At 44.4% G+C, this 26,076-nt stretch overlaps 1 protein-coding gene across 1 annotated transcript in view; it reads right to left on the reverse strand.

The window, feature by feature from the left end:
• LOC311039565 (uncharacterized protein) overlaps positions 1-20,678 on the reverse strand; it is a gene marked incomplete at both ends in the record, with an annotated part of 35,137 nt that extends 14,459 nt beyond the window's left edge. The window contains 3 exons of the mRNA XM_084049505.1: positions 36-258; positions 5,530-5,736; positions 20,008-20,678. Of these exons, the coding sequence (XP_083905631.1) occupies positions 36-258; positions 5,530-5,736; positions 20,008-20,678 (1,101 nt within the window). The remainder of the gene's footprint in view (positions 1-35; positions 259-5,529; positions 5,737-20,007) is intronic.
• Between the last annotated feature and the right edge of the window lie 5,398 nt (positions 20,679-26,076).

A 26,076-nucleotide genomic window follows, 5' to 3' on the forward strand; every position in this document is an offset into this window, starting at 1 on the left:
TGACTAAATCAAAACTGCTCGTTGCGTTCCCTCACCTCCTCCCACTGGTGGATGTAGCGGATGAGCCTGGAGAGGCGGAGCAGACGCAGGAGGCTGAGGATCTTGGTGAAGCGGACGATGCGCAGGGCGCGCGCCGTGCGGTACACCTCCGAGTCCAGGTGGGCCTCCAGGTCCACCATGAGGAAGATGTAGTCCACCGGGATGGACGACACAAAGTCCACCAAGAACCAGCTCTTCAGGTACCTCTGACGGATCGCCCTGAGGGGAGGAGAGGAGAGGAGAGGAGAGGAGAGGGTCCAAATATGTTGGTCAGAACCAACAGTAGAGTACAGTAAATTATTACACCTCTCCAGGTGTTCTAATAACTGTTAAAAGGTGTGTGATATTGTTGTGTTTTTTCTTTTGTTAAACAGCTCTGTATTATAATAACAATCAGTGGCGTGCACAGACATTTTTAGGGTCAGGTGCTCAAGTAAATTATATATTTTTTTGTTTATTTGGTCTGCTCTTTTTTCCCTCTACACCTATACCTCTTTGCCAAAAATAGCCGATCTACAAGCCCACAACGCCTCGCAGCGCGAGGCGTTGTGGGCTTGTAGATCGGCTATTTTTGGCTAAAGTTCTCCTCAGAAAAGGGATGCTAGGTTTCGAGTGGTTATGGTAAAAAGAAAAATCATATCACGGAAAGATTTGGTGGACCCCCTGTAGTAGCTCTGAGGACCCCCTAGGGGTCCCGGACCCCCTGTTGAAGACCCCTGCTGTAAACTGAAAAAAAAAAAAAAATACTTTTTTCAAAAGGGCACTTCTGGTCAAGAGGGCAAAGAGCAGGTGCTCTAGCGCCACCTAGAGTCTATCTGTGCACGTCCCTGATAACAATCACTGCTGTAGAGTGTTTGTTCAGTAACAAGGGGTCTACCCCTCTCTACAGCACTGTAGTAAACACAAAATACATGTTCAGGCTGAACATCAATTTCATCCATTCAGGAGAGAGAACTCTCCTAGGATACAGGATAAACAAGTGAAATTGGAAGTGATTAAATGTAAACATTAGCAGATAAACTGCAACGGGAGGACTATAAGCTGCTGGATGAAGCTGATAAATGGCTTTATTCTATTATGGCATCATTGGCATGCTTGCTATTACTTCTCTGCAATGGGAGGTCGCTATTAATATTCGTGAGCCTTGTTAATGGTGGCATTTATGTTATTTGCTGCTGTATTACATAACTTGCGTTATTACTGCAGGCCAGGGCAGGCCATGTCATGCCATTGTTGTCTCTAATGGACAGTCCTATTACTATTTCTGATTGCTGTTGTTGGCATTTATGCTATTTGCTGCTGGATCGTAGCCTAACGTAGCCTAACTTGATTTGCTCCCTATTGCATGCCATGGCATGTTGCTTACAAGTCTCTGTAATGGACAGTCGGGTCTTGGAGTCCGTAGCCTAGAGCATTTTTGCCGGTGGAACTTAATGTAGTTATGTTTAACAATGAATGATGCCATGCCGATAGCCAAATGGTTAAGGCGCATTACATACAGCAGGGGTCTTCAATGTTTTCAACCCAAGGACCCCCTAGCTGAGAGAGAGATGAAGCAGGGACCCCCATATTGTATAACATTGTGTGTCAGATTCAACTTTTTTTGGGGGCGGTGTAACCGCCCCCTATAAGTGAGGTTTGGACACTGACCAATCCTGCACCGTGATTGGCCAATAGTCTACAACGCAGTCTACAACCCTAACCCTTCCACAGTCAATGCAAATCTATACTTTTGCAAAGTCAGCCAATCACATTACAGCTTTTTTTCCCTCTACACCTATACCTCTTTGCCAAAAATAGCCGATCTACAAGCTCTGCTATTTTTGGCTAAAGTTCTCCTCAGAAAAGGGGATGCTAGGGTTCAAGTGGTTAAGGTAAAAAAAAAACATATCACACAAAGATTTGGCGGACCACCTTTAGTAACTCTGAGGACCCCCTAGGGGTCCCGGACCCCCTGTTGAAGACCCCCGACATACAGCATAGGCTCTGATGCCTGACAGTGAGTTCCGGGTTCGATTCCCAAACTCGGCAGTCCTTTGCTGCATGTCTCTCTCCCTGTTTCCTGTCTCTCTTCACTGTGTACAATCGGGCAGAAAAAGCCCCCAAAAGATCTAAAAACATAAATAAACAAGTTGATCTCTTAGTGACGTGCATGTTCTGTCTGTCTGTGTTTGTATTTGCAAGTGAGCGCGCATCAGAGAGCTGCGTGTTGCGCACATCAGAGAAAGCGCACGTCAGAGAGAGACTCAATTAATTTGGTTCAAGGTCACAGGTTGGTCTCAGGCTGATAATGTGCAGACCCTTGTCAGATTGGGGCCGTGCCGGGCTCAAACACCACACGCTGGAGTTTTGGGCCTGGATACACACACACACGCATGCGCATGCACACGCACACGCGCACACGCACACGCACACACACACACACACACACACACACACACACACGTTTGTATTACTATACTTGTGAGGACATCAACCTTTTAGGAAGCCGATTTTATGATTGATTTAAGATTTTGTTGGGGCATTTTTAACCTCAAATCTAAAGCTGAAAAATATGTGTCGCGCTGCGACACGTTGTGAGCTTGTAGATCGGCTATTTTCCAGTGTTTGACATCGCCGCACAACTAAGTATAAAATAGGGGGAAATCTAACCCCAACCCCCTAACCCATAACCTCTAAAGGTCTAATCCTAAAGCTAACCCAAACCTGAATCTTTTTCTATTCGTAAACGTATCTCTAAAAATCTTTTTTCAACCATAAAATAACAATGTATCCTCTGGTCTGGTGTTGAAATGTGAGCCTATAGGATACCTTCGATACAAAAAGTACCGTCCAATGATAGTCGGAGGTGGGGGTGGGTCTAACGACAAGCCAATCAGCGAATATCTGCTAAAACAAGCTGTGCGATGACGTCAGATGTACAGTAGGCGGATCCGTGGATCTCTTGTGATTGGTTTAGGGAAATTCGAATCCCCTCCCCCTTGTAATCGCCGACACTTGCAGCCAATTTCAGACTGAAGCCCCATGCAGCTTCAGGCTGATAATCAGGCTAACAGAGCCTGAGGATGAATGGTACAGTAGTTAGGATGAATGGTACAGTAGAAAAATGTCATAACAGAAAATGACAGAAAAAAACGGAAGTCTCGCTAGACGAGATTGAAATCTCGAGATTGAAATCTCGTCTAGCCAGACTTCCGTTTTTGAGATAACCGTTGGTTCAAAATTCCCCTTTAAGAGGGAGTTTTTCGTTGCCACTGTCGCAAAATGTAAAGTGTCTTGAGACAACTTGTTGTGATTTGACACTTTAATAAAATTGAATTGAATTGAATTGAATTGAATTGAATTGAATTGAATTGAATTGAATTGAATTGAATTGAATTGAATTGAATTGAATTGAATTGAATTGACTCTCTTAAAAAAAAGCCAATTTCGTATGAAAATCTTGGGAAGATTGTGTGGCTTGTTCAGTGACCATGGGACTAAAGAAGCTGTGTTCACATTCACTCTGCTGTTGGAAATAACAGCCTTCACACAGTCAAATTCATAAAGACCCACTGGAGAGAGAGAGAGAGAGAGAGAGAAAGAGAAAACCGGCGGTGTGCTCCAGTACGTTTGAGGAGCGAGGAAATCCTGTCTGGCACGGTAGCATCTCTCCAGGAATACCTGTGCAAAATTCTTCCACCTGATGAGTCCTCTCTCTCTCTCTCTCTCTCTCTCTCTCTCTCTCTCTCTCTCTCTCTGTGCCGCACAGGAGGGTAAACATCTGTGTGACAGACAGCTTCTGGTGCACCGCCGACCCCCCTGGGAGGACGCCAGCTGTCACAGATGTTACCCAGGATGCAAAGAGGCAGGGTCACGCACGTCTTTACAGCAGCCATCCATCCACACAAACACACACGCACACGCACCACACGCACACACACACACACACACACACACACACACACACACACACACACACACACACACACACACACACACACACACACACACACACAGACAGCCTGAGAAACACTGTCTGACACACACAAGCTGTCTGATCTGGGACTGTCTGGCATGCTTTATATCCAGTGGTGGGAAAAGTACTCAAATGTTTTACTTAAAGGAGAATTTTGGACTGAGAACCACTGTTTTTTTTGGGTGAGATCTGACGTTCATAGTGACAGAACACTATGCAAAAAAACAACAACTAAGTCTCGCTAGACGAGATTAAAATCTCGAGATTTCGATCTCGTCTAGCAAGACTTCTGTTTCTTTCTTTTTTTGAAAGTCAGATCTCACAAAAAAAAAAACAAAGCCATTAAAATATGCGATCTAGCGCAAGGCCTATTGGCGCACGTTTTAAGCTGTGGCGGACCCGGGATGGAGTTATGACATTTTTCTACTGTACCATTCATCCTAAGATATCATAACATCATAGAAAAGGTAAGAAAACCTTAGTCCAAAATTTTCCTTTAAAGGTGTAGTGAAATGAAAAATATGTTTTTCACACTTTTAGAGCATATCCGTGGTCATCATATGGGCATACCTAACAATAGATGCCAAAAAAAATGAAAAAAAAACATTTTTGTGTATTTTTACATCTAAAGTCCCTAAAAAGCCAATCTTAATTACTTCCTGTAAACGAAAACGTGCTGCGTGATGACATAACTCGACCTTCGTGAATATAAATGAATCTTGATTACATGCACCTGTTTGATTCCCATAGCTGCACGTTCTTCAAACACAGCTGATTTTAATTACAGAGATACTCCGTTTTGAATCTCATTGAAGATGAGTGTATTACTCATTTTAAACTTCATCTGCACACTAAAATATGTATCTGAAAACATTATAAGTTAGAAATAAGCCAGGTAGTAGCAAACGCGCTTCACTGGCCGTCTCTCTCTCACTTGTAAACAAACACTAGCCGTGTTGCCCACGGCTGAAGTGATTGAGATCCAACGTCCCATAGCCTGAAGGGATGGGACCTTCTGATTGGATTAGAGTCGTTGAGCCGACGTTTCGGGCTGAACCTTCAAAATAAAATGTCCGAAAATGTCACTTCAGTGCGTCTTTAAGTAAAAGTATCAATACTGCAATGTAGAAGTCCTCTGTTACAAGTACAAGTCCGGAATTAAAAATGTACTTGAGTAAAAGTACAAAAGTATTGGTATCAAAATGTCCCAAAAGTAACAAAAGTAAAAGTACTAAAATATTTGAAAATAGCAGATCTACAAGCTCACAACGCGTCGCGAGTATACCTCAAAATTGTACTCAAGTACAGTACTTGAGTAAATGTACTTTCCACCACTGTTTTTTCATGTTGTGAAGTGCACAGAGACGCCTCGTGTGATGGTGATGTTGTGCTATAAATAAATAAAAACTGACACTGACACACGCACACACACACACACACACACGCACAAACACACCAACACACACACGCACACACACGCACACAAACACACCCACACACACACGCACACACACACACACACACACACACACCTGGGGTCCAGCAGGATCTCAGTGCTGTCCTCCTTAACGATTCCGGTCCTGAAGTTGAGGACGAGGTCCACGATGAAGAGCGTGTCGGTCACGACGTTGAAGATGATCCACGGAGGAGTGTTCTCATCCTTGAAGAACGTTATCCCGACCGGCAGGATTATCAGGTTCCCCATCATCAGACACAACATCAATAGATCCCAGTAGAACCTAGAGACACACAGACAGACATATACAGAGAGACAGATGGAGTCAGAGACACAGAGAGACACACAGACAGACAGACACATGCAGAGAGACAGATGGAGTCAGAGAGACAGAGAGACAGACAGACATATACAGAGAGACATATGGAGTCAGAGAGACAGACAGACAGACATATACAGAGACTGAGAGACAGATGGAGTCAGAGAGACAGAGAGACAGACATATACAGAGAGACAGATGGAGTCAGAGACAGAGACAGACACACAGACAGACACATACAGAGAGACATATGGAGTCAGAGACACAGAGAGACAGACAGACAGACATATACAGAGAGAGTCGAGTCAGAGAGACAGAGAGACAGACATATACAGAGAGACAGATGGAGTCAGAGAGACAGACAGACAGACATATACAGAGAGAGTCGAGTCAGAGAGACAGACATATACAGAGAGACAGATGGAGTCAGAGAGACAGACAGACAGACATATACAGAGAGACAGATGGAGTCAGAGACACAGAGAGACAGACAGATACAAATATATGGCATGTTTTAACATGGAATTGATTATGACGATTATGCAAAAGTCATAAATACAAAAAAGAACATTGTAAATTGAACAGCCAGAACCTCAGCTAATTGATGGCTATCATTAGGTCTGGCTGATATTCAGCCTGCTCTTTAATGGAGGAAGTTAACGTTGGAGCTAATCGACTGACGTTGATATATTTCCATTCCAATAATAATATTTGATTTGATTTGAGAGAGAGGGATAGCGACACACAGAGAGAAGAGACAAGACAGACAGACAGACAGACAGACAGGAGACTCTCTCTCTGTCTGCTATTTGTTTGTCTCTCCATCGGTCCGTCCGTCCATTTGTCCGTCTGTCAGTTGTGTTTGATGTCAATGACCTCTAATCCGACAGCTGTGTGACACTGATGACATAGTAGCAATGAGTCATGCACGCACGCACGCGCACACACACACACACACGCATGCATGCATGCACACGCACGCACGCACACACACGCACGCACGCACGCACGCACGCACGCACGCACGCACGCACGCACGCACGCACGCACGCAGGCGCACACGCACGCGCACACGCACACGCACGCACACACGCACGCACGCACACGCACACACCGCACGCGCACACACGCACACATGCACACATACACACACACACACCCTGGTATCTGCAGCACGGCTGGCCAGAGGGGTTTGAAGACAGAGTGGTAACTTATCTGTTTTATGAATAGTTCATGAACTCAGGTGAATAATTCACCTCCTTGTACATTATTAACACATATTCAATTGTGACAATCAGCGCTGATAATTACAAACCATTACTGTCTTACTGCCGTCTGCACAGATTCAACAGCCACTGTCTGTCTGTCTGTCTGCCTGTCTATCCACCCATGCATAGATTCATCTACCAACCTGTCTAGATAGTGCGTGCGTGCAGGTGTGTGTGTGTGTGTGTGTGAGTGCAGGTGTGTGTGTGTGCGCGTGTGTGCATGATACAGTGAAGTGGGCCAATAGTCTGGGGGATCAAGTCATCTATTGTGGTCTGTCTGTCTGTCTGTCTGTCTGTCTGTCTGTCTGTCTGTCTGTCTGTCTGTCTGGAGAGTACTGATGCTATCAGTGAGAGTTTGTGAGTGTGAGTGTGTGTCTATCTTACCATCGGTGTGTGTGTGTGTGTGTGTGTGTGTGTGTGTGTGTGTGTGTGTGTGTGTGTGTGTGTGTGTGTGTGTGTGTGTCTGTCTCCATTCAATTTCCTCTCGACTTCAACAGTCTCCTGTAACACATATCCTGATGAACCCCCTCCTCTATGAAGTGCTGGTGGGACTATACTAGTCTCTCAAGGCCAGACTATCTCGTCCACAATCATCAATCAATGCTACAGAGAGTCTGTAATTTGGCCCCGTTGTTGAGAACAGGAAGCTGTCATTTGCTCTTCAGACTGGAAGGGTATTGGACTAATAAGGACGCACGGTGTTCATGTACTTAATATACACTTTTTTTAAAATTTCTGCTAAGCAGCTAGATAACTATTGTAGACTTCGACTAAGGTGGTGAGCAATAATTATTTACGCAAGTGTACATGGTCGAACGGAAGTGTGTGTATGAGTGTGTTCACAACACAAAAAAACTGTGGTGGAAAGTACACATCTACTCATTTTCAGAGCTTTCAAAGTAAAGACTGCTTGACTGTTGACTAGTCTTACCCCGCAAAACATCTAGGCATCGAAGAAGTCATCACAGGTAATTGTGTCCTGGATTGATGTGATTATTTCTCACAGGTTTATCTTGACTTTCACTAAAGAAGGGGAGATAACAGTGATGTGGATGGTAATCTGTGACCTGACACAGGAATGCCACGGGATGACGTTGTAGAGTCTACGTCGTAGACAGACTGCACTGCAATTCCCCATACAGCTGCATGATACAGTTCTGCCTAATGGCTGTTTCCTGTGTTTACCGTTATCACAGTGACATGGTCTGTCAGTAAAATACTGAACAAATAGTAAAAGCGTAAATGCCGATCCTGTCCAATCTCTCGCAATTCTCACACACACAGTAATGTGTAACTTTATATTGTTGAAATGTATGTCACAGAGAGTGCAGCCTTGTGTATTTTCAATCATTGTCATCAAAGTTGATGTTTAGGATCTGACACACATTTTTACCTGATGGTAAAGATTCAATTTATCCCAGAGCAAGCAGGCAGGCTCTATTAGGCCAATGGTAAAAATGTCAGCGCAGGAAACCGGGTTCAAATCCGGGGTACAAGAGGAAAGTTACATAGTGCTGCTTTAAATACATAGTAAATAACCAAACTATAAAGCTATAAAATATTTCATAGATTATACTAAGAATATACTTTACTAATTGCACCATTCAGTCTGTCTGACAGATCTGGAGAAATGAGAATAATACCAGTAATCGAAAGTCTTTAAGTCTGTCAGTGGGTTCATAAATATTTTACAAATGAAAAGTACAAATAAGACCTTTCTAAAGTAAGGCTTTTGGACAGCCATGATATGCTATCATCCCCAAGGCACTGAAGGGGGATTCAAAGTCCCAGTAGCAGAAAGATTACAAGATGTACAGCTCTTGTTCGATCATGGAGGAACAGATAAGACCGGTATTATCTCTGAAGATGGACAGACAAATCATAACAGGCTGGAAAACTGGTGGCTGAGAAGTGTGTCACCAGGCAAACTGTGAAAAGATTCCTGCACAGGGTTGGAACCCTGGCATCAACATAGGTTCATCAAGCCAACTGGCTTCCATATTTTGGGAAAAGAAAATTTAAAAAAGTTAAAAAATGTTCCCAATGTTTTTATTTTCAAAGACAGAGCTCACAACGCTTTGGGGGCTTCTGGGTCACCTATTTTTGCTACTTGTCATACAATAGGGCTCAAGTGGAAAATGTCACCCTGACCCCCCATGAAAACGGAACGAACAACTGATATTCCACTTTACGTGAAAACCACATGCAAAAACTGGAACCATTGGACAACTCCAGGCATTACAATGCAGCTAGAATTGAAAGCAAGCTCATTCCAAAGCACATCAAGGCTACACACAAGTCTGTCCAAAGTCACCATCAGATTCGCCCAAATGTCTCCATCTTAGCTTTCCTATTCTCTGTCTGTCCTACACTGTCTCCCTCTAAGCTGTCCTGTTGTCTGTCTCTCCTCAACTGTCCCCATCTCAGCGTTGCCATTTTCTGTCTCTCCCTCTCAGCTTTCCTACTGTCTGACTCTCCTACACTGTCTGTCTCTCAGCAAGAGATGGTCAGACGGAGTAGGAATACTCTGTCTCTAGAAGACTGTTTTAGTAGCTGGCTGGTCGCCTACACATTGTGCTCCATGATCTCTCTCTGTCTGTCTCTCCTCCTCTACCTCTCCACCTGTCTCTCACTCCTCCATCTCTCCCCCTACAGTCTCCACCACCTGTTTCAGTTACTGTATGTCTACATTACTACAAACATTATATTTGTATTAGAACAGTGATTCTCAACCCTTTCAAGGAACCTCAGTTTGATGTGACTGGGACATGGGCCCGCATTTAGTACAAAATCCTTATTTAACTCTGAGAGTATACAATTGAACCAAATGGACCTGTTAGGGTCCATTTGGTTCAATTTGTACTCTCTCAGAGTTATGTATCCGTAAAGGTCCATTTGGTTGATTGACCTCATATTGAGAACCCCTGTCTTAGAAGGTTTCTTATTGCTCGTGATTCTGCTCCATCCGAAATAGACCTTGTTCTCACACTTTGACAACATAAATAACAGTCTAAATTGGCCTGTGTTTATTTCCTGTTGCCGTGTTTGTGAATATCAGCAGCAGACAGGAAATAATCTTGGACCCAAACTGTTGCCTGGCAACGCAATTCCCCTGACAAGGTCTACACAGTCTGGTTCTGTGTCAGCCACTGAAGTTGAGGGCAACTAATATAATAATATAGAACTGGCAAATGGTCTGCTTTTCTATAGAACATTTATCCAAAGTGCTTTACGATACATTCTACCATTCACACACACACACACACATTCACACACCGAGAACATGTGCGTGTGTGCGTGTGAGTGTATGCACGCCGGATTGAACACTCAATGCCATTCAGGCATTGAATGGATACTCCTGAATAATACAGTAAGTGACTTCACGTGCGTCTTTTCGAAACGGCTATTTTGCATCTGCACTGATTGATTCCCGTCGCTGAAATACGTGGCGCGGATTCTAAGAATGTTTCCACTCTGACAAACACTTTCAACACCATCTTCCACTGCTGACTGTATGCAAATGCAATTGTTTTTTTCCCCATTTCTTTCTCCCCAATTGAGTCGTTATGCCAATTAATTCCTCGCCACTCACTTTCTGAGTTGTCACTGCTGTTGTGCCAGTGAGGAGCCCCCACCAGGAGGACGTAGAGCCTTCGTCCTACTCCCGCCCAACACTCCCTGCTGACAGGTGCCTCCCCAGCCTGTAGGAGTACATGCAGAGACTCCCTCCCCGCCCCGGCTTCCCTCTCCCGCACACGGGCCAGTTGTGTTTGTATAGATAGACGCTCGACAAAGCCGGATGCACCACGGTGGATTTCAACCCTCAACCTAGTTGGCCAATCTAAAAACTCACAACGAGTCATGATGCAACGTGTTGTGAACTTGTAAATCTGCTATTTTCGAAAATAAGTGAAAGTGAAAGATGTTAAAGGGATAGTTCACCCAAAAAAATACTTTTTTTTTCTATCGATTACTCACCCCATGGAGACTTGAATTCATGGATATTTTTTTGTTTTTGTCACATTCCTAAGCCAATAATCTTATGACCAGTGGACCGGTAGGCAGCGGTTCCGGTAGGAGACACAAAGGAGATATTGAGAAAAGAGCTTGTGACAAAATAATAACTACATTTGCTACATTATTTTTTTCCATTTCCAGAAAAGTTTGTATTTTGGACATGAGACCCAATACAGAAGAACCAACCTGGCCCCAGCGATTCCCAGGAGGGGCGCCGCAAACAAGTGAGTAAACACGCTGCTTTTCCGTGACAGCATAGATGATCAAAAGATCTTCTGAAATAACAGTCAGTTTACCCGCCCCCTTCTCTCTCTCTCGTTGTTCTAGTGCCCTCGTTCTCCCCACAAAGATCATTCATCAGCTTCACTTTTATAGTGTTCCAGGTCCAGTTCTGTCTGCCTGTTTTGTTTTTGTTTTGTTTCATCACTTCCAATTTCCCCAGTGTAACCTGAATCCTGTACAAGTTCTCTCTCCCTGAATTGGATAACATTGGTATCTGTATCTCAACCTGAAAATGTATTCTCTGTAGAGAGAGTCGGAGAGACGGGGACACCCCTGTTCCAGAACAAACACAATGATTGCTATATTGGCATAGAGAGCAATTTAACACTTACTTTAAGTGTTAAATAGCTCTCTCTCTCTCTCTCTGTGTGTGTGTGTGTGTGTGTGTGTGTGTGTGTGTGTGTGTGTGTGTGTGTGTGTGTGTGTGTGTGTGTGTGTGTGTGTGTGTGTGTGTGTGTGTGTGTGTGTGTGTGTGTGTCTCTCCATCTCTCTTGTTAATATATATATATATATATATATATATATATATATATATATATATATATATATATATATAGAGAGAGAGAGAGAGAGAGAGAGAGAGAGAGAGAGAGAGAGAGAGAGAGAGAGAGAGAGAGAGAGAGAGAGAGAGAGAGAGAGAGAGAGAGAGAGGTCCAGAGGTCAGACGTCCTCTGATCTGTCTGATTTCACTTCACACTGGACACTGCAGTCAGTCCCTTTGGGGCAGTCAGCAACACACGACCAAAATGTGAAGGAAGAATTTATAGATAGATAGATATTTATAGTCCATTCAGGTCATCTGTGGAAAAAAAACATACTTCCAGACTCCTCTCCAAGAGGACATCAAAACAGCTCGTCCTCAGAGTGCCATTAATTTAATTGCCATCAATCAGAGGATTAAGTGGTTGAGTGACTTGTGGTTTCCTCTCTAAGCCTGTACATGGCTCTACGCTGATGATGTGCAGCTGGCATCGCAGGGAGGAGAGAGGGTAATGAAGAACATGTTCTCTAGTGGTTCTCCAAGCGGGGCCCGGGGACCCACAGGCAGTGGTGGAAAAAGTACTCAAATTCTTCACTTAAGTAAAAGTACCAATACTGCAATATATAGAAATACTCTGTTACAAGTAAAAGTCCAGAATAAAACATTTACTTGAGTAAAAGTACAAAAGTATTGGCATCAAAATGTACTTAAAGTACCAAAAGTAAAAGTACTAAAATGTTTGAAAATAGCAGATCTACAAGCTCAGAACGCGCCGCGATGCGGCGCGTTGTGAGCTTGTAGAACGGCTATTTTCAAATAGCCTAGGTATAAAATAGGGCTAACGTGGTTAATGTATGTTTCATTATGTAATAATTCATATCTGCAAAGTAACTAGTAACTAAAGTTTTCAAGTAATTGTAGTGAAGTAAAAGTACAATATTTGCCTCTGAGACGTAGTGGAGTAGAAGTAAAAGTACTGAAAACTGGAAATACTCCAGTAAAGTAAAAGTACCTCAAAATTGTACTTAAGTACAGTACTAGAGTAAATGCACTTAGTTACTTTACAACACATGCGTGGATGTACTAAAGAAATATGCCGGTCTATATACATAACACAGTTGGCCTGTGTTCGACGGAGGGAAGCCGGGCAGCGAGGGTGATATTTGTCACTGCATGGGGGCTGGGGCGGCACCTGTCTGTCAGCATGCAGGGAGTGTTGGGCGGGAGGAGTAGGACGGGACGCTCTACGTCCTCCCAGTGGGGGCTCCTCACTGGCAGGTGCGTCAGTGGGATACTACAGCAGTGACAACACCAGGCCTGGAATTTCGTCATTTTAGGGGCAAGGTCACTTGGCCTTTGGTGTTGTCCATGTTTGAAGGGCACAAAGACCACATGCCAGGGCAGGAAGGCCATCAAAAAAACAAATCAAAGTCACTGGATTGGTTTAACACATTGCATGCCAATCGCGTAGATCTACACAAACCTAAATAAAGCCGCAGCGTGCCAATCGCGTAGCCTACGCAAAGTGGTCTTTTTTTTTCTTTCTCGCAGTGACACATTTCATTGTAGCACTCTCTCGCAGTGACACATTTCATTGTAGCACACCCGGATACGGAAATGACGTCAATCGAAGATTTTCGTTCCCATCTGCCGCCGCTCTAAAGCTTCCGCTAAATTATCTCGGTGTTGTTTTTCTCTGCGCTGAACGCTGTTTGAAACGGGTTTTAGAACCTGCTACTACTGCAAAATGGAATGTCGATTGAAAATGTCTTCTCTGGGCCACTCACTCAACTACCCTGTGTGTCTACAAACAGTTTAACACGCGATCATAAGGTATTTAGCGAGGTCTGTGGCGAGGTGAAAAAAATAATAATAATAATAAATCACTGGCAGTGGGTGAGTACATTATGATATTAAACTCTGGCATGGAATGTGTTAAAGATGGGGAAGTTAAGAATTCAGAATCTCAAATAGAACACACTGGTGTCTACATGTTGACAAGAAAGAGAAAGTGGTTCAGTCAGCTGGGTCATTATAAGGCCACTGCATGGCCTCAGGGCATGCCATTTATTTTGAGGGGCACAAGGCCAAACTGAGCCACAATGGCCTTCGTGGCCCCCCTGAAATCCCTGCCCTGGACAACACACCGAAATGTGTGTGGGGAGGAAATAATTGGCATAACGACTGAATTGGGGAGAAAATGGTTACAAAGCAACAACAACAACAACAACAACAACAAAAAAAGATGCTGGTGCAGAAAGCACAAACGAGCTGGACAAATTTATGGAGAATAGAGATGACCGGAGACGCTGATCGAGGGCTCGTCTGAGGACGACATAGAGAGAGAGATATGCTCGTAGATCTGCTATTTTCTCTACTTTTCTTTTTTTAAACTGTGGAACTAAACTTGGACATTTTTGTAAGATGTGAAGACCTGGCCTGGAATTTAATTTTAGGGCTTTGGCGTTCCATTCTTTGAGGGCACAAAGGTCAAATGCGACGGCAGCAAAGCCATCAAATAAAACAACGATTTTAAAGGAGTAGTTCACACAAGGAATTACTTATTTTCTATCAATTACACACCCCATGAAGCCTTGAATTCATGGAGATTTTTTAGTTTTTGTCGCATTCCTAAGACAATAATTTGATGCCCGGCGGAAAGATGCTAATGTCTCCGGTAGGAGACACAAAGTTGACACTTTGTGTCTCCTACCGGAAGCGCCGCCGGTCATCAAATTACTGGCTTTAGGAATGGACAAAAACAAAAAAATCTCCATGAATTCAAGTCTCCATGGGGTGTGTAATCGAAAAAGTCATTTTGAGGTTGAACTATCCCTTTAAGTCCACAGAAATAATTACATTACATTACATTACAGTCATTTAGCAGACGCTTTTATCCAAAGCGACTTACAATAAGTGCAATCAACAAAGGTAGGGAACGAAAGCTACTAATCACCAGAGGTTATAAGTGCATTTTCAGCAATAACAGGCAACCAAGAGCATACCTAGCGCTAAGGTAAAAGTGCAATATATCAGCTACCTATTTCCTTAAACAGATGAGAAAAAATAGCTAAGTCAAATGAGCAGGAGCTAAAAACAAATAATTGTATTGACTAAACAAGATCCAATAAACAATTCAACAATAAAACAAGCATTCGTACAACTAGTTAACAACAAGTAGGAAGGGTAGTGTTTCCTAATGAATTCCAGAAATAATGAATTGAACATAAGGATTTTGAATGGTTTTATTTTGTATATGTTGTATAATATAACTATATAAGTGTATAATTCTTTTTAGAAAAGTTCATACACACTCTAGACTAGTGACTGGACTTATTTGAAGATGGGGAGGCAGGGGGAGTTAAATAATTCTGAATCTCTACACTGGTGTCTAAAAGCGGTATTGACGGGAGGCAGAGGAGGAATCAGCTATAGAGCGTCGCAGTTCCCGCCCACTTCCAGTTGCCGGAAGTAAACACTCAATGCATTTTTCCCATTGACTTTTCCGAAAATATTTATAACAATGAATTTAAGCCTAGAATCAAGCCATCCAGGATTCTGGTGAATCATGACCATAAAACGTTTGATTCTGTGAAAAAACTTTTTTGAAAACGGCAAAACGAAGGGTATTTATTAAACATAGTATATCATATCATTAAATATAAAATTTAAAAAATCACAGAAAAAAAGGTTTTATGGTCAGAATCCTGGATGGCTTGATTCTAGGCTTAAATTCATTGATATAAATATTTTTGGAAAAGTCAATGGGAAAAATGCATTGAGTATTTACTTCCGGCACCCGGATTCTGCGCAACTGCGATGCTCTAGTCTATAGGGTGGTGCGCCCGGGTTGCCAGATCTGCTTATTATAATTCCTCGACAAGATTTTCTTTGAAAATAGCCGATCTACAAGCTCACAACGCGTCGCATCGACGCGTTGTGAGCTTGTAGATCTGCTATTTTCAAATAGCTGATGTATATGTTAAAGTGCTCATGTGGCCCGCATAGTTGCTTCTTCTGGGCTGGTTTTCCTAGACCTGGTTGCTTGTTTCTCTCACAGATTCTGGCAACACTGTGTGGCTTCAGGGACAGCAATTTCTCGAGGGGCATAAAGGCCAAACTGAAGGGGCACGAGGACAATGGCCTCCACGGCCTCCATGAAATGACTGACCTGGTGGAAGCTGTTAGACAGCCTCTGCTGTGTGAAATTCAAAGAAGAAAAAAATCCCCAAGTTCATTTAATGGTCAAAACACTGTGTGAACTGAATGATAAAATAGTTTGCTTGTTGAGGAACTGGTTTCGACTGAACACTTATACTACCAGAGACAGTATTTATACTACCAGAGACAGTATTTATACTCATAGACATATTATTTATACTCATACTACCAGAGACAGTATTTATACTCATATTACTAGAGACATTATGTATACTCATACTACCAGAGACAGTATTTATACTCATACTACCAGAGTATGAGTAGTGTGAGTATTTATACTCATACTCAACTCAAACTTTATTTATATAGCACATTTAACATGACCAGGTGAACCAAAGTGCTGTACAACGTTAAAGACAAAAAGCAAAGAATTAAATAAACACAAACAAACATTAGCACCAGTAAGGTAAAAAACGGGGCTCCATCAGCTGTCACTGAAGGCCAGGGAGAATGAGTCAGAGAATGAGTCTTTAATAAAAGATTTAAAAATAACTATCGACTGGGCAGCTTTGATGTGTATGGGCAAATTGTTCCAGAGCCTGGGGACAGCCACCACAAAGGCCCGGTCACCCCTGGTTTTCAGCCTGGTCGTTGGCACCTCCAACAGCAGCTGGTCAGCCGACCTCAAGGCTCTGGATGGAGAGCGGTCGGAAATGAGATCTGCAAGGGACGGGGGAGCCAACCCATTTCGAATTTTAAAAACACGCATTAAAATCTTTAAATTAATTAGGAAGCGGACAGGGAGCCAATGGAGCGAGGCCAAGACTGGAGTGATATGGTCTCGCTTCTTTTTTTTTTCCGGGGAGGAGACGGGCAGCGGCATTCTGGATCAGCTGCAAGCGCCTAAGCAGTGATTGATCGATGCCGACATACAGAGTGTTACAGTAGTCTAATCTGGATGAAATGAATGCGTGGATAACCCTATCAAGGTCATTCTGTGAGAGATAGGGCTTAATCTTGGCTAAAAGTCTAAGGTGAAAGCCCATCCAGGACTTAATGTCTGCCAGGAAGTCCTGCAGTAACTGTAGTGAATTGTAATCTGGATTGTTGTGGTTTGACTTGAGGGGCAGGTAGATTTGGATGACGTTTTTAGTGATAACAAATGTTTTTTTAAAACTCACAGAGAGTGGGTGATGGCACAAAAGGAGGTATAGTGCAGGGAACGTAGGATCTCTAGTGAGACATGAAGTTTATCGTTTTTACATTTTCTCTCTGCTTGCCCACATGCGCGTCTGAGAGCACGGCTTGAGTCTCCTTGAGGCCTCATTGAGCCATCGCTCAGAAAGTGCCTTAGTGCGTGTGATCCTGAGGGGAGCAACGGAATTCAGAATCACCACTGTCATCTTAGGCGTGGAGCAATGAAGCATTCAAAATGGCAGAGAATTGTGATGGAGTTGAGGGGTTAATCGCACGCGAGCGGTGTGTGGGGGCAGAAGATATTTTTAAAAACATTTTGAAATAGTTCAAATAGCCAAGAAGACAGATGACTATTTTTTTTTAAACATTTTCAAATAGTTCAAAAAGCCAATCTACAAGCTCACGACGTGTCAATGTAGATCGGCTAGTTGATATTTGAAAACGTTTTTAAAAATAGTAAAAAATGGAGAAGAAGTTTAGGAATAATGGGTAAGGCACCGGCGACAATAGGGCCCTATAAGCTTTGAGCAAGGAATAGAAACAATGAAAAAAATGGGAATATGATCGGAGATGGTTGTAGATATGGAGCACAATACAATGGGGAGAACGGAACAAGATCCAACGTGTGGCCCTTTATGTGAGTCGGGACAGTGACGGACTGGGTGAGGTTAAAACAATCCAAAAGATATAGGAAGTCCTTGACTAAGGGGTTTGACTCACAACACAAATGAACATTAAAGTCACCTGATCAAAGTATGTGGTCATATTTCATAATTCCATAATTCCAGAGAGAAAGTCACCATAATCATTGATGAAGTCCTTGTTGTATTTGGGGGCGGGCGGTATATCACCGCACAAAAAATAGGGGATGACAAATTCAGTTCAAAGGACTGCAGTTGGAAGCTGGAGTAGCTGGCTTCAGATTGGATCAGTTGGCATTTGTGAATGGCTTTGAACACTGAGGCTAGGCCCCCCACCAGCGGGAGCTGAAGAAGGTGCTATCAGGGGGAAGCAGCAGTTTGGAGAAAGACACACACTCACCAGCCTGGGTCCAGGATTCCGTTAAAAACATAATATCCAAGTAAAAAGGTAATTCAGAATAAACGATTTATGTGCGATTGATCTGGTGTTAAGGTTAACCTCTAGGCTAGGACGGGATAGGGCACGTCTCAGGGGGGGGGGGGGGGGGGGGCGGAGGTGGGTATGTCCAACACCACGGCTGTGGTGCGGATCGGGCAGCTTTAATTGTCTGGTACTCATACTACCAGAGACATCATACTCATACTACCAGAGACATTATATATACTAATACTACTAGAGACATTATGTATACGGATACTACTGGAGACATTATGTATACTCACTACCAGAGACATTGAGTATACACTCATACTACCAGAGACATTATATTTCCAGTCCAAACAGGACTGGATTTACTATGCCACAAGGGCAAGGCTGTCTACGATATATCACAATATAAAAATACTCTGTTACAAGTAAAAGCCGGCAGCGGAAAATTTGAACTTTGACTCTTCTTTTTTTTTGGCTCCACCTCATGCCATGAGGGTAAAGTGGCAGTCGCTCCCTTTGCTTTCTCAGAACATGGCAGTGAATTCCCTCTGCTGGTGTGAATTCAGCACAACAGATTCTGAGGATGCCAGACTTGACTGTCTGATCCCATTAGTCTCTGATGGTGATACTGAACATGTAACGCCAGAGGTGCCTTGTAAAGTTACAAGAACAACACTGAACCGGTTTATAGTAACAACAGGGAAAACTAGCCTGTCTCCCTGCTGCTCATCATACTGTCTCACATTCAATAAATAGGATTTTTGTGGTTGAGGATATAGTCATTTTTACAGATAAAGATTACAACTTTCCGACCAGTCTCAATATCTCTCTCTCTCTCTCTCTCTCTCTCTCTGATTGCCTAACACATGAACATAATCCAGTCACTGAATCCCTGTCTCATTGTCATATTCTAAATGACTGCTATACGTGTACAACGGCATGTACATACATTGCAAGGCATGACATAATTGCTGATTTATTAGTTAAGGACATAATGGCCGTACACTCCATCCTCTGTTCAAATCCACAAACCACGTTCAAACAATGTAATAATGCCTGTTAGACGCTGGCAGGATTTTTGCTCCGTATCTGCTGTAATTGTTAGTTGTGAGTGTGACAATGTATGTGTATGCGTCGTGTGTGTGTGTCTGTGTTTGTGTGAGCGGGGGCGGGGGGGTTACTACACTTGTGTTCTATATATAGAATCTGAGAAATAGATTGTGTGAGGACAATTTCTCTGGTCCTCACAAGAAAAAAAAATGTTTTATGGTTAAAAAAAAAGGTTTGGGGAGTTAGGCTTTACTTGGTTAGGAAAAGATTCAGGTTGGGGCATAAGGATCAGGCATTCAGAGGTGAGGTGGTTAGGTTAGGTTAGAGGAATGCCGGCTTTATTTTTAGTTGTGCAGCTGTCGCATACTAAAAATAAAAATAAAATCTGCAAGTGTGTGTCTCTGCCATAATTGGTATCCCATTAAAACCGGGAAAGAATTTGTCATTTCAGATTTTAGCGTTGGCTATTCAAAAAGAATAAATAAATAAATAAAATAAAAATAATAAGATATACAAGCTCACAAGCTTGTATATCTGCTTATTGTGTCATGAAGACATATGCCTTGATTTTGTGAATGTAACCTTAACTGTGTACGCTCTCCTTTATGTGGACATGAATAAATTGTTAAAATGTGTGTGTGTGGGAGAGAGGGAGAGAGAGAGCGAGAGAGAGAGAGAGCGAGTGTGTGTATCTGCGTGCGTGTGTACCTGAAGTCACTGTATGGATGTATGATCCAGGCCCCAGCAGACTTGAGTCTCTCCTGCTCCATGGCGACGGCCTTGTGCGATCCGAACATCCGGAGGCTGAACTTGTTGACCCCGGGCTGCAGCATGGCTCCGAACTGTCTCTGGATGAAGGTGCTCTGGTTGGAGTAGCTGTAGTCCTCTCCGTCCAGGCCCATGCCCATCCCGAAGAGCCCCATGCCCCCTCCTCCCCCCACGTCGGGGGTCCCGGCCGCCGTGGTGGTGGTGGTGGTGGTGGTCTCCGGCCCGGTGGCGACCACCACCACCCCCGTGCCGGCGGAGGAGGAGGTGGAGGCCAGGGCGGCGCGCGAGGAGGCGAAGCCCACCGAGCGGGCCTGTGGCGGCGGGGGGAGCGGTATGGGCGTGGTGGGCGTCGCCCCCGAGCGGAAGGGGAGGACCCCGTCCCGGGTGGAGGAGCTCATGATGGAGAGGCGGCGTCGGGCGGACATCCCCCCGCCCCCCTCGGGGCCCCCCGCCGGGCCCTTCTCCCCCTCCAGCGACGCCTGGGAGAGACGGTAGCCCGGAGAGGGAAGGCTGCTTTTACTACGCCTCTTAGACTCACCCGCGCTCCGCCTGGAGAGACTGTCGCCTCCACTGCTGCTGGGAGTAGATACACCTCCCAAAACTCCATCCATCTCCAACTCAGTGAGGAGGAGGAGGAGGAGGAGGAGGAGAGGGGATGACAGGAGAGGATGGGAGAGGAGAGGAAAGGAGACTGGAGGAGAGCAGAGCAGAAGAGAGGAGAGTGAATATTAGGAGTAGTAGAGGAGGGTGGAGAGAGTAGTAGAGGAGGGTGGAGAGGCGAGGAGGGGATGGGAGAGGAGAGGAGAGGAGAGGGTGGCCAGGCAGTAGCCTACCTGTAGCTGTTCCTCCAGACGTCTGGAAAACTGCCTATAACTAATGTGTTTGTGTCTAAATGAAGGTTAATGACAGCGTGGAAGGTTTGCGGCGCTCACGCTGCGATTGGTCCGGTCAGCTCATCATCACTGACACACCCGGTGCCCTTGGAAGGAGGAAGGAGACAACAAAAGCCCCGCTCCTCTCTCCTCCTTCTCCCCCTGATGTGACGCCAGCGGCGGTCCACCACTCCTCTCACACACTTTGTCTGTCTGTCTGTCTGTCTGTCTCTCTCCTCCTTTCTGGTGTGCGTGTGTGAGCCTGGGTTTGGTTGGTGTCCTCTACAGGACTCTCTGACTCATTCCTCCTTCGGCGTCCTTGAAGCGTTGCTCTGGAGGCGAGGCCCTGCCTCTCCTCTGCCTCTCCTCCCCATCACAGCCGGGTACCACCACCACGCACCGACGCCCGGCATCTTTGGGCACTGAATTCCCCCAGTCTGTCTGTCTCTCTCTCTCTCTCTCTCTCTCTCTCTCTCAAGACGACCCAAGGAGCTTTAATGGCTTATAATTAATCACTGCCTCGGAGCCATTCATTCACCCACTCACCCCACGGGGTTCTCCGTTGCTGTCACCGCGTGTCATTATGTAACTGTGGGACGGTTTGAACCGGCGGGGAGAGAGAGCCGGGGAGAGGTGATGGAGGGAGAGAGAGAGCCGGGGGAGGAGAGGTGATGGAGGGAGAGAAAGAGCCAGGGAGAGGTGATGGAGGGAGAGAGAGAGCCGGGGGAGGAGAGGTGATGGAGGGAGAGAAAGAGCCAGGGAGAGGTGATGGAGGGAGAGAAAGAGCCAGGGAGGAGAGGTGATGTAGGGAGAGAGAGAGAGAGCCAGGGAGAGGTGATGGAGGGAGAGAAAGAGCCAGGGAGGAGAGGTGATGTAGGGAGAGAGAGAGCCAGGGAGAGGTGATGGAGGGAGAGAGAGAGGGCGAGGAGAGAAAGACATTCATCCGCGGGTGGATGAATGACAAGGGCACTTGAGTCGGTTTCTGAGAAAGGGACGGTCGGTCCTTTAACGGTCGGTCTGTAACGGTCGGTCCTTTAACGGACGCACACAACGATAAGCACACAGACGCGCAGAGACTCCGAGGCGCGCAGATTCATTCTCTGACACAAATAAATAAACTACAGACTACAAAGAAGACACATGAAAGTGAACTTTATCCACGTATTTCTTTTTTTACCCCATATTTTCAGGGAATCCTCAGTGGCGCGTTCTTCGATTTCCAGTCCAAACAAACAAACAAACAAACAAGCAAACGGCAGGAACGTGTTTTAATCCAGAGACGCACGGGGAAAAAAAGACGGATTTAAAGAAGACGCACGGAGCGGCTACACAGAGAGAGAGAGAGAGAGAGAGAGAGAGAGAGAGAGAGAGAGAGAGAGAGAGAGAGAGAGAGAGAGAGAGAGAGAGAGAGAGAGGTCACGGCACCGAGAGGTTGAATTTATAAATACAGATTTTGTTTGTGATTTAAAGCCTCAAAATCTCCCGAAATGTCCCGATCCTTTAGCCTATAATTCTATCGCCCGTTCACTACCGATCCACTGTCACTTTGTCATGATGATGATGATGACATATTGTCTTCTCTGTGTGGACCGGAGGAGGAGGAGGACAGAGCGACGCCGTTTTCTATCGTCTCTCCCGTTACATTCATTGACAATTTAACATGCGATTAATATTCCTCCTTTGTTGGTAGAAACGTGTCCTCATGCAGTTAAAACAATGAAAAGAAAATATAATCTCTGGATTCAAGCCGATCATCAGGCTGAGAAAAGAACTTGTTGCACGTTCCTGTTCCTCAATCCATCCAGACATCGATGAACCAGTTGCATCGATTACCTCCTCATATTAAATCTATAGGCTATAAAAGGCTATTATATACAGACGAGAATAGCACTTCAATTAAATACATGCGATCTCGTGCGTCCACATCCACAACGAGCGCGCAACGCATGTCTACAAATATGAAATAAATAAGCTTTTCTTTTTTCTCCCTTATTTTTACCCCAAGATATTTGTGGGGTCTTTTTCTGCCTTTATTTGATAGTATAAAGTGTAGATTGACAGGAAACGGGGAGAGAGAGCTTTTTTAAAGGCTGATCGGCATGTAATAGGGCTTGTTGCCATGGCACCCGCATCATCCCCACCATCATCATCATCATCATCGTTCCCGGCCAGCACGCACGCGGCCATCACAGGTGGAGGTGGGGCATAGAGTTATAATATATACCGTGGTTCTGGGAGCTGGAGGTGGGGCATAGAGTTATAATATACCGTGGTTCTGGGGGCTGGAGGTGGGGTCGCGCGTCATCTGCTCCCAGACTCGAAAAGGGGCGTCTGTTAGTTTCCTTATTCACAATTCCCGTCACACAATAGGCGCTATGCACAGCAGCCATATAGACCCCTTAACAGACGACGTCACACTGGCTCCAAACGTCATACTGGCTCCAAATGAAACCCATTCTATCAGGTCTCTAGGACGCGCCTCACTAGCCAACACACAAGAGGGGGTTGCGGGGTGCGCACACCCCGAAACAACAGCTTGAGAATTGATTGCATGAAACAATCACCCGTGCTTCCAGTCTCAATGTTAGGAAACAAATAATTGGTCTATAGGAAAGAAATTGGGCCTCTTCTTAATTACTTCCTTAACAGGTGTTACCAATAATACCAATTAAGGCTCTGTTGTTCCATTCTGGTCAAACAGAGTCAGGGGGCTGATGTTGAGCATGTTGGCTCACTGGAGACAACAGTGGGTGGTCCAGCCGTCCAGGGGCCCTCATGGTTCCTTGAGGGGGTTCCAAATGGCCCCTTGCGGATGTGTAACTCTGAGAGTGTACAAATTTGTACACTCAGAATTATGGGGGTCCTTGAAATTAAAACGTTTGAGAACCACTGTGGAACAGAGCCTTCATTAATATCATTGGTAACACCTGTGAAGGAAGTAAGAAAGAGGCCTAATTTCCTTCCAATATGGCTGCTGTGCATATAGAGCCTATTGCTGCCATCATTTCATTGTTCTGTTTTGATCGTTTTGTTGAAATTAGGATAACATAAAAAGATTAGATTAGATCAGATGCATTGATTGCCAGATGGAAATTCAGGTGTCGGTGAGACTGAAACACAGTACAGATAAAATCAAAATAGTCAAAATTAGATAAAAACAAGAATTCCTTAAATTAATAATTAGAATTAAATCAAATGCTGCCTGATGGCTTTGGATATGTGCACTGGACCTCTGAATGACTGAATTAATCTGTATATCTACAGTCTAGCCCTTTTGGAAGACTATCAAAGCTGAATGAATTATGTAGCCTACAATAGATAGATTATAATCTAATATAAGAATGGATTTGTGTACAGTCTATCGACAAGTGAATATGAGGAAGTAGAATATATATACATTCTGTCGACAGACAGAGGCTCAGCAATCTCCTTGTGCAAGTGCTTCAGTCCCCATGGCGGGAGTCAGTACTCATAAGTCAGCGACAGACAATGCAGGTCTTCTCTTATCGGGATCAATCTATGAATTCTGGACTTTTACTTGTAACAGAGTATTTTTATATTGCAGTATTGGTTACTTTTACTTAAGTAAATCATTTGAGTACTTTTTCCACCACTGCCCCCAGGGCTCTGTACTCTCCGTCTCCTCCTCATGTCATTTGTGATACAGCTGACAATGGAGGAGTCGGACAACTACTGTAGGTGACACGTACTCCAGTTAAAGTGGGAGTTGAACACAGGAAAGGTGACAGCACAGTTCCCAGGGGAGCACCAGTGTGGCTCACCAGCCGCACATCAGACAGGCTGCCCTGCTGTCTGACGTGGTCTGCTGCTGATGTAGTGCATAATGCAGGCCACCAGGCCGTGGTCCACCGTCACTGGGAGCTTCTCAGCTAGTCGGAGTATCTGGATGGTGTTGAATAGTGGTGGAAAGTAACTAAGTACATTTACTCAAGTGCTGTAATTAAGTACAATATGTTTTACTTTGCTGGAGTACCCCCAATCCTATAGTTCTAGTAACCTCTGTAGTGGTGAGTAGGTGAGTACGTGAAGATACCCGGTTCTCCTCAGTGGCTGGAGCAATTGCTCTGATTTTGCACACAGCCATTGACCATTACCATCTGAACTTAACTGTGAAGCCCGTTTTTCAATTTAATCAAATCTCAGCTTCTTATTAGCGTTTTAGTGTAAAACACTGTCGCCATGGTTACGGGGCTGCCCAGCTATGGGACGAACTGCCTCCCGGGTTGCCAGATCATGTGCGCATATCCCCCCACGGATGCGTCGACCGGGTATGGTCTAGTTGTCAATAATTGTACTTCTACTCCACTACATCTCAAAGGCAAATATTGTACTTTTACTCTTATTGTACTCGTCACTACTTTGTAGATTTTGATTATTATTACAGAACCACTTCAGACCTATATACTTTGGCATTTTGAAAATAGACGATCTACAAGCTCACAACGCGTCGCAGATCGACTATTTTCAAAGGATTTTTATACATTTTACAGGTTTGAAAACTTGTGAAATGGGACCTTCTGCATAATGACTAGAGCCTACTTTTTTACTTTTGGTACTTAAAGTACATTTTGATGCCAATACTTTTGTACTTTTACTTTTTAATGTTGAATACCGAACGTGTACTTGTAGGATCTCATTAATGTTATGTTAAAATCTTTAGATTAACTGTTCGTTGACCAATTAAGCAATATTGTTTATTACATTTCCTCTCTGTAAAGCTCATCAATGTGTCATTGAAAAAGCAGACGATGGGGTGGCGGGGGGGGGGGCAGCTTAGGAAACGGCTGGCACATGAAAGACACAGACAAATTAACAATGGAGGGCAGACAGGGAGAGAAGGACAGAAAGAACCAGAGGGGGGAGAGACAGAAACGGGGAGAGAGGGAGGGAGAGAAAGAAACAGAGAGAAAGAGAAAGACAGGAGGGGGGGGTATCCAAACGGAAGCAGGCACAGTTAATTGGCTTATGGTAAAAAAAAAACAAAAAAAACAGAAGCAGCCGTGTTGTTCTGTTTAACATCTGGTATTCTGCTGGTACACAGACAATATTCTGCTGGTACACAGACAATATTCTGCTGTACACAGACACTATTCTGCTGGTACACAGACAATATTCT

This window comes from Gymnoscopelus microlampas, assembly GCF_963454915.1.
Source record: "Gymnoscopelus microlampas genome assembly, chromosome: 3".
NCBI classification, from domain to species: domain Eukaryota; kingdom Metazoa; phylum Chordata; class Actinopteri; order Myctophiformes; family Myctophidae; genus Gymnoscopelus; species Gymnoscopelus microlampas.